The sequence below is a fragment of the Varanus komodoensis genome, unplaced genomic scaffold (assembly GCF_004798865.1).
Source record: "Varanus komodoensis strain SLA01 unplaced genomic scaffold, ASM479886v1 scaffold7_3, whole genome shotgun sequence".
Classification (NCBI taxonomy): Eukaryota; Metazoa; Chordata; class Lepidosauria; order Squamata; family Varanidae; genus Varanus; species Varanus komodoensis.
The window spans coordinates 14864804-14879780 of NW_025336480.1; the positions used below are offsets into that span (position 1 = coordinate 14864804).

General features: G+C 37.8%; 1 protein-coding gene across 9 annotated transcripts; it reads right to left on the reverse strand.

Annotated features, from left to right (window-relative positions):
* Nucleotides 1-1155: 1155 nt before the first annotated feature.
* On the reverse strand, nucleotides 1156-13592 carry CLK4 (CDC like kinase 4). 9 transcript variants are annotated; one of them, XM_044454354.1, is made up of 16 exons: nucleotides 13456-13592; nucleotides 10667-10756; nucleotides 10511-10583; nucleotides 10185-10336; nucleotides 8783-9008; nucleotides 7535-7625; nucleotides 7096-7162; nucleotides 6396-6512; nucleotides 6137-6303; nucleotides 5949-6043; nucleotides 5424-5474; nucleotides 4963-5092; nucleotides 4606-4688; nucleotides 3323-3402; nucleotides 1597-1684; nucleotides 1156-1496 (listed from the first exon to the last, which is right to left on the reverse strand). In XM_044454354.1, the coding sequence occupies exons 4-16, from the start codon at nucleotides 10334-10336 to the stop codon at nucleotides 1347-1349; spliced, it is 1497 nt and encodes a 498-aa protein (XP_044310289.1). In that variant the 5' UTR covers nucleotides 10511-10583; nucleotides 10667-10756; nucleotides 13456-13592; the 3' UTR covers nucleotides 1156-1346. The 9 variants fall into 9 exon arrangements, with proteins under 9 accessions (XP_044310289.1, XP_044310291.1, XP_044310294.1 ...); XM_044454356.1 differs by lacking the exon at nucleotides 10511-10583 and adding an exon at nucleotides 11045-11094 and having other exon boundaries at nucleotides 13456-13545; XM_044454359.1 differs by lacking the exon at nucleotides 10511-10583 and having other exon boundaries at nucleotides 8783-9005.
* Nucleotides 13593-14977: the final 1385 nt, after the last annotated feature.

Genomic DNA, 14977 nt, shown 5'->3' on the forward strand with positions numbered 1-14977 from the left:
AACAATGAAATTTTCTTCTGCATAGAGTTGTGCTATAGGGATAAACTTACTAGGACATACACCCTTAAATATGGTGGGAGTTCCTTCTCAGTGGATATGCATGTGGTTGTGCTGTAAGCTTGTTCTGTCCTTATGCAGTCCATCTCAAAATATTGGAAACAGTATCTGGGGTGTGCCATAGGATGCTGTGGAGCAAAGAATGTAGAGGAGATCCAACTATGGATCTTCCCACTTCTCTCCCCCCTCCCCCCAGCCACTGCAGAAAGCTTCTTTTGCATGATTTCACCCAGAGTTTTGGATTCTCCACATTACCTGTTACCCTGTCTGGTGGGCTTTAAAAAGAAATAAGGTGTGGCCCTTTGACAAGTAAATGGTTTTGTTTTAAAACACACTGGTTAAAATAAGACAACTTTTGTCCTAATTGCAGATGCCTACATTTGGTTTCATTTGATTTAATAAGTATCACACTTTCCAGCTGTCATTTCCACAGGCTCACATTTTAAGAATTGTTGATTCTACTCAGCAGTATTGGCACAAGAAACCACAGCTTTTCAGAAACTGACAGTTAAGATTCAATTTGTCCATGCAAATATAAAATCCTGGAAGGTAAATTGGGGAGCAGGAACAGACACTGAAGATTTCAAATAGAAGCAGTTGAGCAAATGTTTACTGCAAAGTGATCATTATGTGACAGCTGATAGGAATAGTCTGATATAACATTTTAGTTTCTCAGTTTCTGCTTTCAATCTGTCCCTCTATTTTAAACCTTTACATTGCTGCTAGATTCTCTTTGGTTATTTTTATTGTTATAGTGCAGTTCTAAAATTGTATACTGTATTTGTTTTGCACTTTGTTTTTCAAACCACCCAGGTAGTGTCCATGATTCAGTGGTACAGACATGTAGTGAATAAGATATACAACTAAACTAAAAATCATATTCTGCACTATTTTAAAATGTTAATACAGTTGTAAATCTGCTTAAGTATGACCATTTTGGGAGGTATGTCAACCCTGAATGAAATACCTTTTCCAAGCACTGACCTGTAAGAAACTCTTGGTGCTAATTTTATAATTGTTTGGCAATGTTTGACTTAAATGATTAATTGCAAAATCTGCCAAATACAGTAGCAGATTTAGCACAAAAATGCTCAGTTGTACAAAAGAGAAAATTTAATGTTTAATGTATGTGATCAAAATCATAACTGTTCAGCAAGACAGACATAGCATCAATTAAAAAAAGTAGGGTTATATTTACAGAATCAAATGTACAAAGTAAATTATGTACAACATCTCACACTAGGTACTGATTGACAGACTCTGTATCATGTCCTTTATGTAACAGAAAATCAGTTCAGTTCTCTGTCTTTAAAGGGATCAAAGAAACAATGCTCCAAGGCTTCATCCAGTGTAATTCTCTTTGCTGGATCATACTCCAACATTCTACGAATAAGGTCAAATAGATTTTCATGGTTTTTATCATGGCAGTGCATGAATTCCTGGCAGGAGGCCGGGGAGAGAAAAAAAAAGAGAGCACACTTTAGATACAATTCTTTGGCTTACAGAATCGAGAACAGGAAGAAGTGTATGTTCTCTTACATTTAGTGGTTTACACCGTCTTCTTACATAACGACCTGCAGAACTATGTTCATCCCAGTCCAGCTGATCGTGGCGAAAGTAATGTTTCCTACATACACAAAGGCTAAATAAGCTATATTTTTTGCTCTCATTTCAAGATATGACAATCATTTTTGCTTTCAACGACAGTTTCAACACAACAGTGACAAACAGTGGGTGAATTAACTTATGATTTACCAGGGATGCAGCAAGTGTCAACACATGCCAGGAAGGTAGCTGTTGTTCGTTGGGGTTTTTTTTTTTTTTTGGTTGGTGGGCTAAACAGCTCAAACTGATGATCTGTTCTTAAGGTTAACTTTAACCCATAGACAAGTCAAAGTGTCTGGAATCTTACATCATGCTAATGTACAAATGGGCATTTATAGGTTGTTTTGCAAGACTGAAGTAGTTTTTATGCTCTGCATTCTATCAGTTAACCTGCAATTAACACCATAACATGCAACCTGATGCACTAACAATCTTCTTCTTGCCAGATTTTAATATTCCTGTTGATTTGGCATTTAATCCAGCTACCCCTTAGATTCCTTTCACTTCCAATTCTGTTAATCTCTGGCATTTCTCAACCTTCTTTACACTTTCCAATAGTCACACCTTTCATCTAGTCCTTTTCAAACAGGCATTCTGATGTATTAAAGTTGTTTTTTAACCTTTTACCTACTTCATACTTTTTGTAGCTCAACCCTCTGTACATTTACTAACAGAGTGCTGCAACAGAGCATGCTGGGATTAATCCAAAAGGAAGCAGAGAATCTGTCTTAAATCTATCCTTGGATTTAACATGGTTGACAAGGATAAGTTCCTGTTACCCTTATCTCTTATTTGTGCCCCTCTGTGCCTTTTCCCTTCTCTCCCAAGCACCTTTTCTCCAGTTCTGCATTCCATGGCTCTTCCCTTCCTTTTCAGTCTCTCTCACTTGCCCATGCACCAGAATATCTTCTCTCTCTCAGAATTAATTTCAAAATGGAAGAGACAGTAACAACCAGGAGATGCAGCTATCAATTAAGGCCACATTTCACAGCAAAGAAATGAGAATAGCTGATGCACAGCCTCAAAACTGCTATGTATTTTAAGATGGAAGTAAATGCTTCTGAGCCCCATTGTAGTTACATTGTAGTAAATGAGCACAGAAATGCCATAATAAGATTGGAAGGGAGGGACGGCCTTGTCACAGTTCTTGACAACACAATGGTAGCAGGAGACCACAATGGAGCTCTACACAAGTGTTCTTATTTATAATCTTTGGGAAGCCGCTTCGGCGAATGGGGCGGCATAGAAATTTTTAAACAAATAAATAAAAACTGAGCAGGGGGCATTTTGGGGTGGGGGTGCACTGTTGCTGACTTTTTTGAACATTACCACAAGCTAGCCTATCCTGATTATTTTGAAATGGCTGCATGTATATTGCTAATTTATAGCAAACCAGGATAAGCTATAGCTATGTTAGTCTGTTTACTTATTTACAATGTTTACAATGTTTGTATACTGCTCCATATCTAGACAACAAAAGCAAAATTAAAATCTTGTCACTGTTTGAAGACTAACAAATATACTGTGTCTTACATAAACTACAGCACTTAATACATTGGTTAGTCTTTAAGATACCACAAGACTCTGCTGGTCAAAATAGGCTAGGAAGCCTGATCTATCAATTCTTGCAAATACAGCCAACACTACAGAATTTGATTACCTTGATTTTTTAATCATGTGTACAGGTAAAGGCCCTAGTATCTTCTCCATCATTGCCAGATGTTCTTTACTATCATGTGTCTGTAAAGAGGAACAAAAAATTAAGTGACATGTACATTACTCATTCTACAATATATAGTCAAAAATCAATCAAAACACATTTTAGCCAGAAAAACTAGCTTAGAAACTAATTATTTAGAAACTTGTAATACAACAGCCTGAAATTGCCCCCCCCCACCCCCAAATAGGCAATTCTCCCAAGTCCTTCAGGAGTGGTTACTGAACGCGAGGACATGTTATTTACAAAATTTATTTAACCTAAATATAATGGGTATTTTTCTATGCTGCACATGCACCAACGGGATGTACCATTAGTGCAATGGGGAGCAGTGGTTCTTCGCAACTGAAACTAGTAGAAATAAGTAATGTCTAGAAAAGAGCAGGTGGGTGGTAGTCACAGAAGGGGGCTCAACTGACTGGACTTCCATTATGAATTTCTAACTCCCTGTTGTGAGGGCAGTGAATCCACCAGCAAGCAAAGATGAACAGATGCTCCCCAAAGGGCATAATCCAGTATTCACACACACAGATTTCTGATTGCTCAATGATTATTTATTTTTATTTATTTATTTAGCAAGCTTCTATGCTGCCCCATTCGCCGAAGCCTCGGGCGGCTCACAACAATAAACAAACACACATTAACCAATAATGTGGGGAAACATTCTGGGAGGGGATGGCAGAATACAGAAGGAAGTATTGGCGCTGTTTCTCCTGTAGAAAGTTATTGCATTAGCACAGGGATCTCAAACTCACGGCCTGCAGGCCAATTGCTGGGAGGGGCGGGGCATGGGGGAGGGGCCCTGCGGCCTTCAAAGCGCCGGTGGCGCCCGGGCCGGCCTCCGGGAGCCACGCGGGATGAGCGGCCCACCACCACCGCTTGATGCGGCCCAGCCTCACCCAGACTCTACTTCCAGCGGCCCCCAGGTAAATTGAGCTTGAGACCCCTGCATTAGCAGGATATGGTAATTCAAGCCTCCACCTTCCACATATGTATCCAAGTTACCTTGTCTTCAAACAACCACAGCTAAAATCTTTAAACCTTATCACTTTACAAAAAAAATTAGACTCAATGTATATTTAATATTCTGAATACATAAAATATATAAGGACCCTAACTATAACATTGTAAAAATACAACAGATCAAATAAAAATACTAACCTAATTAACTGGATTCATGTTTACTGTTTGAGTAGAAAATCCCAAATAAAATGATATACACTTACCTGAAAGACTGTAAAACCAAGGTAATATTCAATCAGGATGCAACCTATACTCCAGACATCACAGGGTTGGGACCATCCAAGCGCTGGAACACAATTAATAAAATCTGTTACTTCACAGTGTCATTCAAGCTGGAAATTCAAACACTAACAATACTCAGTTTATTTTACATACACCATAAATGTTTCTCTTACACCTAGTCTTCCTGAACTTTAATAAATCGTACAACTAAGTGTGGATGTGATACTGAAATGTATTAAAAGCAGTGATGACATGAAGAAAGATTTTCCTGAATTGTTACATTCCCAGTTTTTTTTTTTCTTTAAGAAAGCATGGTGATTTTGAAAGTTTCTACTAACCTAATATAACTTCAGGTGCTCTGTAATGTCTTGTAGACACTAAAGTGCTGTGATGTTCATTATCATATGTTGCACTTCCAAAGTCTACGACTTTAATATCTGAGTTTTTCAGCGTGCGCTCATCCCGTCTCTGTAAGGAAATTAAAATATATCCTTTAAAAGTTGCATTTCTGTTGCTTGTTGTATTTCAAATATGAAATTATCCATTCTGTTGCATTTTCTAGATGAACTCTGTTCATTTATTACATTTATATCCCAGGTTTTTCTTCTTGAAAGGAACCCAAGGCAGTATATGTAACTATTCTCTTTTCCATTTTTTTAATCCTCACAACATCCCTGAGGTAGGTTAGGCTGAGTCTGTGATTGGCCCTAAATCATCCACTAAGCTTCATGGCTGAATCGGATATCTCTAGTCCTAGACCTCAGTGTCAGTACAATGCTTTAACACTGTTTCAACTTACAAACTTTAATTTATCTTCTCTCATCCTCTCTGATTTTGAACCTAAGTGCCTCTAAAATAAATGAGGAAAGATTAATTTGGAAAAGACACACCTTGAATTGAAAGAAATTATACAATAAGTAATCTAAATTAATTCTTAAACAGAATAAACTTATTCAAGAAACTATATCACCCTGCTTTGACATTTCACAGCAACATAAAATTTCCTGCATTCATCTCAAACTACATAAGAAACGTAAGTACTGTCTTTTCTTGGTCATCGATGGTTCTGCTGCATCTTCAAATAATTATTTAAATCATTTTCTTAGTCAATGCCTTTACTTTCACTTATTCAATAGCTTCTGCACTTACTAATCACTAAGTACACATGCTGAACATATGAAGCTCAGATGTTGGAGGAAACAACTTGAGCATCTCTTGTTTTGCAAAGCAAATGTTACAGTTCTGTACAGCACATCCATTTATCAAGAATAAAAAAGTTATATAGATAGCCTACAAGGGAGAAGTTTTGAGCAAGTAAACTTACCATTTTAGAATTGTACTTTAATACATAATCAGACTCTACAAATAAAATATTTTCAGGTTTCAGATCTGTATGAGTCAATTTATTGTGATGCAAGACTGCAAAAAGAAAAAGAGGTGGCAACTCAATACTTAAATCAGTGTCTACCATTCTAGGATATGGACCATTTCTTAAACATTGTGTTTACTTACAGTTTATAGATTGACAAATCTGATAAGCCATCTTCCTAATAAGTTCGATAGGAAAAGGCAGAAAGCTATTTTCCTTAATAAAATCATAGGTACTGAGTCCCAGTAGCTCAAACACAATGCAAACATGACCATGATGTTCAAACCATTCCAGCATCTGTACACAACGGCTAGGAGAAAAAAGCCACCAGAACATTAACTTAGTAAGACAATTAGTTAATTCATACCATAACATGGTGTTCTTACTCTACCGTATACTTACAACGTGCTGCCTGGATCCAAAGTATTTAAGTGCTCCAATATTTGAATTTCTGAACGAGCTGCTTCTCTATATCTACCAACATTTTTCACAATTTTTATAGCGACATGCATCTCTCTCCTATGGGAAAAAGTGAAATACAGTGAAGTAACTGTGGCCATTCTTAAGTGCCAAATATTCCACAGCAGCCTAGAGTCATCAGTAGATGATTATTCACACCACTTAAGGAAGTCTGAGACCAGAGTATTGTCGATACAATATGAACCACTTCATACAGAGCAAGTGCACGTGTTGTAGCACATCAGCAAAAGCCTTTTACACATTATGCTGGCAGTGCAGAGCATCTGCCTAAGCAAATACATTTTGATGGCATTCATGTAGCTGCTTATATTTAAATCAACCCTTTATGCAAGCATTTGGAAATCTTTTATCAGCTTTGCTACCATGAATTATTGTTTCTGACACTCAAAGTCACATCTATTCTTCTCAACTTCAAAAAAGATCTGACCAGGAATAACTAACTTTTCAAAAATGTAAAGAAGATATTTTAACAAGGTGCTCAAATAGCAAAACAGCTCTCTAAGGAAAATATTCTCTCAACTCTAAGGTCAGAAAGGAAAGCCATGCTATTGGGCAGGTGGATTTTCTATCGTCAAATGAAGACATTCGTTTTAGCAATATTTTTGGAAGAAGATATACTTACATGTGGTGATCAATGCATTCTACTACTTTTCCGAAAGCACCCTCCCCTAAAGTAGCAATAATTTCATCTAAAAAAGAAATATATTAAGGGTATTATTGAACTAGTTGAACAAAGACGAAAGCTACTGAGCATGTCACTATAAAATCATTAACTTAAGTGTCTGTCTTTGTACGTGTTATTTTATCGGACAGGTGTCATGAAATAGCTAGCTAGCTATCAAACTAACCTTAAGCTTTATTTATTATTGTAGTTCTGAACAGCAATATTTAAGAATAGAAAAAAACAAAAGAAATGTAAAAAAATACAAAGACAAAATAAAAGACAAAAAAGAGCAATGAAGGTTTCTCAGCCCCCGCCCCCACTCCTTCTCTAACATACTATTCTAAGCAGATGTTTTGCTGAAAAGTTTTTTTTAAAAGTGTTGAAAAATATTCTATACATCTTGCTCTTAGTACGTCTCCACTTTGACAGATCAGGTGACCCTCCTCATCATCCTCTACACTCCTGGATCTTTTCCTTCGGTGGCTCTTCTGGAAACGGCACCAAGTTCGTCCAGCCAATCAATATATCAGAGTGAATTCAGGGTAGAATACGCAATTCATTCAGCGGGGATATTCAGGTATTCAGTTACGCACCAGGCCACGAACAGTTGGCAGGAGCAATTTCAAATTCAGTCCCCAGAAATTCACAGGGCACAGTTTATGTTACAGAGAAAAACATGGCAAGGAACAGATTTTCAGATAAATACTTAAAGTTGTAAGACAATAGAAACACAACACAATTTTGTTCCTTAAATAATAGTTTAATTGAAGACTGGAACTAATGTAAATATTTACTTCTGCTATTTGAAAACAAGATATTGTTACTTTGGCATTTAATTTTATGAAATGATAACCTGGTCTGATCTCCTTGAAACTCTAGCAAAATATTCTAAAATAACAGTTTAAGTATTACAATCAATAGCAGAACTCTCATGCAATTAATATTTGTATTCCATTTTTTAAAGCTAAAAGGGAAATATTCAAATGTCTTGTAATGCAGTCTGTATGCATTCAGAAGTACAGAAACACTTGAACTTAAACCTTAAATTTGAGTACACATATTAGCAATATCATACTGTTTAAAGAAAGTCCTTACTGATTAGTGAAATGAAAGTTTTTGATAAGAATACCATTCAATTAATGATCAACCTTTCTATGAAACTAAACTATACCAGAAAAGCATGCTGAATTCATTACAGATGTTATTACATTTTTCATCCTTTAATTCCAGTTAAATAAATACCTTCTGTGTCTTTAGAGATGGGAAAGAAAGAGTTGCTTCACAATGCTGTAAAACTAATTCATATAACAACACCACTTGGCTACTTCTCTTACCAGCTGTAATTTGAAAAACTAAGCAATTATCTAGTTTTCCAAAGTACTAAATAAATTAGGCCAAGTGAACATTCATATGAAAAAGCTAAAAACTCATAGAATTGACATCATTCAAATACTGAAATACTCAAATTTCTCAAATAGTCAAGTACATACATATTCAAAGAGGGAGGGAGGAAAACAAATCTTGAGTCTTTACTAAAAACTTCCCAGATATTTACACTTTGGGAATCTCATATTCCATGAAGAAATTCAATATATTTATTAAAAAGCACTAATATATTTATTACACAATTTTAAAAGATACATACCAAATGTGAGCTGTAACTAGAGCCATGTTTCTTATGCTTTCTTTTATGACTACTTTTTCTGCTTTGACCAGAGGATTTGCTATAATGATGGCAGTGACTCTTTTCATCATCTCTGTGATAATGCCTGTGGTCATCATCCACATCATGGAAGTCATTTCTATATTCTTCAACATATCTCCGGTCATGGCGGTTTCTCTCATGTGTGGAGCTATAATCCAAGTAGCTACTGAAAGTACATTGAAATTATTTTCTAAGTTTTAAAAAAACTTGTTCAGAATATAAATGTTATGTCATCTAACTCACAAGTGTAAATATGGAAATATACTAGGAACCCTATTTACCTAGAACCAATGAAAAGAATTATTTGTGTTGGTTATGCAAGAGAAATGGTTAAATTGGCATAGCTGTATGAAAGTCACCATCAAAGCAATCCCTATTACTCTGAAAAATGCAAAATCTGACATAATTCTAAATAGCTTCAGTTTCCCTGACCTGCAAGAAGCCCACAATCAATCAACTGTCCCATCTATTGAGCAAGAGAGCTACTCATTCCAGACAACACTGAAGAAATCTCTCTATTCAGAGACTTCAGTCCATTCTACTTGAGGATACTTCAAAACAGCTTTCCACAAAGCCATTCACCTGCTGCCAGAAGTATTTGAGTTTGCCAAGCAAGACAGCTCTTTTAAGGAGACTGTATCACAGTGGCTAATTTGGACTGCCAGAAAGTACCAGATGTCAACAAATGAAACTGGCACAGGTTTCTTCCCTCTTCCCCTCCTCCTCTAAATTCTACATATCTGATGTGGGCTGGTCCACAGTATTTTAAATTGCTCAAGTTATTCCTTTTCCTGATGTGCAAACTTCTCCCCAATAGTTTCTTTTACTTCACCCCATATTATCTTCTCCAGGAATTAGCAGCTTTAGCTAATCCCAGCCTCCATCTTTCATGCTATTCTGTCCAGTACCTCCTGGTCAACAAACTCCTGTGCCACTTCTTCCCAACTGCATGTAGATTTTTAAGAACATGAAGCTTTGCTTTGTAAATAGATCAACTGACTGGACAGAATGACAAAGTATTTTCAATTTTCTTTTTACTTGCTTGCTTCCTTCCCTCTGCAGCTCTTAAGTTTCCTGGCCCCATTTGCCACAGGTCTCTTCCCCCCAGTTCCAGCCGGTTTTTTTCCACATTAGAAAGGGCACATTTGTTACTGACAAAAGACCCTTTCCCTTCTTTTTCCCTCTGGAGACCAGATAAGATAACATCAGGGAGCTGCTGCACAGAAGGAAAAATACTGACTCAATTCCTTTAGGGCAGAGGGGAAGACTGTATTTGAGTCAATGGAAAATTTAAGGTTCATCAAGTTACAATTAGAGCATCATTAAGTTTTGAGTAATTTACCTGTCTGCAGTTTTAAGTGATTTATAGCGTTTGTGATTTCTTTCACTGCTGTGAGATCTCCTTCTGCTCTTTTGGCTATTTGTACTCTTTTCTTCATCCCAGCTGTCTCTATCATGCCATTCAGAGTCATGGGTTCTTTTTGAGTGCTTCATCTAACACAGGACAATAAACCAAGGCAAAAATTTAACATTACAAAAAACAAGGAATTCAAAATAACAGATTAATAGCACACTGATAGGCATTAACTCAAAGGTAAGTCACATTGTGTACAATGGAGTTTACACATTGGTAGATGTCCACAGGAGTATAAATTAAGGCTATAATACCTATTTGGAAGTAAGCTTCATTAAACACAATGGGATTTTCTTGTGTGTTAATGTCCAAAGAAATGTCTTACATCTGTGAAAACACACAGGAAGGTATTTTAGAAGTGAGAAGACATTAAGAACAATAGATATATGTTGGTGAGGGGAGTGGCCCACCTGTTGCTCTTGTATCCCCACCCTGCTTCAGTTGAACCCAGGAGACTACATTAACCATCAAGGTAAGGAGAGACCATGAATATACCGAATCTAGATTAAAGAAAGAATATGAAAATACAAGTAAGATTAGCTTTTCTCCATTATTTATTTATAAACTTATAGCTTACTGGGGTGGGTGGGCATAGCTCTTACAAGACATGTTGCCTGACAATTAAAATACAAATTACAACCAGAATCACACCACCATCTAACAGAAGCACCAATGTTATTTGACAATAAAAGCATCAACAAAATAAAAATACTATGCACTTCAAATGATTTAATCACTTTATTCAATTAAAAACTCAACAGAAACTCAACAGTACAAGCCACATATACCTCAGCAGGGAGAAGGTTTCACATTTTGGGAATGGTTCTGCTTCTCATGCCTGCCAACAGGATCAACATTACTGGTGAACATATAGGCAAGTCCCCTGAAGCAAAATGTAATACTTGGGCAGGCTTCTATGAATGTAGACAGATCTCCAGGTAGCCTGGTCCCTAGGTGTTAGGGTTTCACAGGCCCAAAGCAACATTTTGAACTGAGATCAAAAACATATTAGCAAATGGCACGAGTAGTGTTCATATTTTCAAATTGTGTAGCTCCAATCAAAAACTGGGTAGTTATATTCTGTACAAGCTGAGGTTTCAAAACTATATTTAAAGGATGCCTCATATACAACATAATCTCCCGTCCTCTGGAAAACCTACTATGCATCAAATAGATTAGGAAACTTTTCCTTTCCCCCTACTAATTGGTCCTATGAATCCTAATCTTTCCTAATGTTCTGCAGTGTATTCCACCTGACATTTGAAGATGACTACGTATCTTTAAAACTTGTCTGAATAGCATTTTACCATCACTATGTTCTTAATATTATAGAATCATATAATGGTATCATAGCAGGTCCCTTTATGGTCCGTCTATGCAAAATATTCACACAAATTGAAGTGCAATACTAGATGACTCCATAAAACAAAACAGCACAATTTATTCTAAAAATCAGTACCTCCCCTAGATAATCCACAACAGAACACTGTTACCAGGTTCTCTCCCCTACAGTGACTGATTTACAGAATAATTGTGTAGTCTTCAAAATTACCTACTTTTCTACTTCCTGCCAACCAGCAAGCTGGTCCTTTAACTTTCTAGTTTACAATCACTACCTAGACCTCTAGAAAGGTCAACTACTATTGTCTCCTCCTAGGCAAGCAGTTCAGGACTTCAGCAAACAGTCAGAGACAAACAGATCTTACTCAATTGCAACTCATATTAACTCCCCAAGCTTAGTACATTAGTAAGATATAGATATACTATCAGCAGAAATATAATATTTCATTCTGTTAGTACTATTACTGTCAAAGTTAGGTCATACACTTGTATATGCAATGGAGTTTCTATAGTCCACTTCCTTGCTCCATGCACCATACTGGAGCAGCTAAACCCCCTATTCCCACTGAAAGGAAGATAATGAGTTCAACATTCTGCACTCCCATGTTTCAGTTAGTCTTTCTTCATTATAAGAAATAGCACCTACTTACCTATATGGGTAAGTCTCGGGGGAAAGGAAAGCACAGTTGCTAGATTACTTAACGATATCAGGATAGCAAATGTTTGAGTGTGAAGGAAACAGTGGTACAAGTCTAACTGTGGAATTTATTTATTACTTTTCTAGACCATCCTAACTGTGGAATGAATGAATAACTTTTCTAGACCATCCCTTACCGTGTTCTCAGGCTGGTTTAACAAGACAAGCAGCATTAAGCAAAACAGTAGCATTCCAATTTATTGACTGCATTTGACAGTCTTATAGGCCTGTTTACAAAGTGTTCCGTTAATTTTCTAAAATGATAAAGGGCTCAAAACTGTCTGGACATCGTAGTAACACCAAACTTCCCCTCCTCCAAAATCTGGAAGATATTTTTGCTACCAGTCAAAGCTGACAAGTATTTAGTCCTGAGGGGTTTGCAACAATTAACTTATTCTGCATTCTAGAACTAAGTCATGACAATTAAAATCTGTTCTAATATTCCCTGGTTCAAATTAAACCATGATATAGTTAAGAATGAAATATTTTACACTGATATATTTAACAAGTTGTCCCCGGGTGTTTTAAAAACTTTCAATTTTGGTGGAATTCGGGCGTTTGACAAGATTATCTTATCTGTGTAGCTTCCATGTAGCCTGAAGTGCCTGATCCTGCCTAATCTTGGAAGCTAAGCAGGGTCAGGCCTGGGCAGAAATGGGATGGGTGACTTGAGTGTATGATTCTATGATTATTGCTGTCAACTGCCTAGAGAGCTTTGGCTATGGGCAGTATAAAAATGTAATCATCATCATCATCATCATCATCATCATGTGTTGCCCTAAAGATCAACTATTTAAAAAAATCAAGAACCGGTGCTCTGTGGTAGAAGGGATTTCTAAACAAGCGATGTTGTGTCTAGAAGGTAATGAGAACAATTCGTTATTTTGCAGTAGAGAGAACACAGCGCTAGCCAGCATCAACCGAAAGGTACTCCAAGTACAGTATAAAATCCCGCAGGGGCCTCAGAGGGCGGAAGAGAGAGCTAAAAGCTGCAGGCCCCGCTGGGCTTAGCCGAAGTGTAGCCCTAGCACTTCCTTTCCCCGTCTCCCTTCGGTATCCCAGCCTCGGACTCCAGAGCGGCCTGACGAGAACGCAAAAGGGCCTGTTTCCAGGTAAGACCCCCCGAGAGAGACTGAAAGGCACCTTCTGTTTCAGACATACCTTTCTGTCTTTGCAGACACCTAAAGCGAGCTAACGAGACGCTTCCAATTCCTTCGTCACTTACAGTTAGCGAAGAGCGCCTTCTCCTCCGTTCGCAAACAAACAAAATGGCGGATTCCTCTCTTCCCCCCCAGCGCCAATTTTGCGGAATTACGTCACAAGCGCTCACACAGGTAGACCTACAGAATAATTGGAAGAGCAAAGTAGAGTGCTCAGCTTCCGGGACTACTTTTTTAAAAATTTCGCAGGGCGAAAATGCCGGCTCACCTTGCCAAACCAGGAGCTTAGCAACCCCTAATCCTGCGCTTTGAAACCTCTGAGCTGCTGAAAAGCTGTAAGGATCTCTAAAGCTTTGTCCTGCTGGTGGCCATTAGGCTGGCCTAATACAGGTGTGGGTTTCGGGTTGGTAGCGTTGTTGTGCGTGTGCTGCAGCATGCTTCTCTTTCCTTCACACAATGTTGGAGCAAGCATAGGATACGCTTTTCAAATTTGGCCTGATTTCGGGTGTGTGTAGGGAACTCTGGATGTGGTTTTAATTTTCACACCTTTAAAAGTGGCCATCGCAAAGACACTGAGCGCCGAATTCGCGTGGGAAGAAATCGGAAGAGGCAACGTAATTGCTGCAGCTTCATGTCTAGCCTATTATTAACCATAGACTACACTGCAGGGTTGTTGTGACCCAATCTTTCTCAGACATCTCACGCGGCTTCCAATTTGGCAATAATGGAGTGAACTGGTATTCGGCCAACCTTTCTGTGAAAAATTCTGGACACACAAACACATTTTTTATACGAGACAATTAGAAATAGAATTATATCGAGTTTTTAAACTGTTCGTGTTTTGGATTGTTTGTACATAGAAGACAGCGTTCTGAAAAGCAACTCGTACATCTTTTTGTATATTTAATACAGAAAATTCAATATACTCATTCTCCTGCTAATTTTTACTTTCTTGGTTGGAACCCTGCTGTCCAGCCACTTTTTTCTGCCTTCCAGTTCGCCGTTGTTTTCGAAGGCAAATTTTTACTTCTTCGACAAGGGAAACAAACTCCCTCGCCCCGCAAGAAGCACTCCAAAGAACCAGGACGCTCAAGGTTTAAGAGTTCCGTTGCTCCTCTACATTTTCCTATCTCTAGATCAAGAGTTACTGTGCGGAGAGCAAGCGTTAAAGCGTCGGCCCGCCCGCGGCTGTTCCGTCGGCGCGCAGAAAGAGCTTTTTGGGTTGGCTGCAAGTGCGATGATGGCAGCAGCTGGACGCGCCTCTTTTCAGCAGCAGCGATTCATTTCCGCAGCTGGATTCTTTGCATATTTACTCAAAGGTAAGTTCAGAGACTTGCATGTTGTTTAGTTACGTGCTTTAAAGATGAACTGGGAGGGAATTTGGTAGGAACTTAAGTTTTGGAACGTTTGGGGAAAAACGTGACCCTTTTAAGGAAAATAAATGGGGCCAGAGGATGAATTATGCAAATTAAAATGTAAATAAAGTGTTAATGATAGTCATCATGTACAAAAGATTCAGAAAT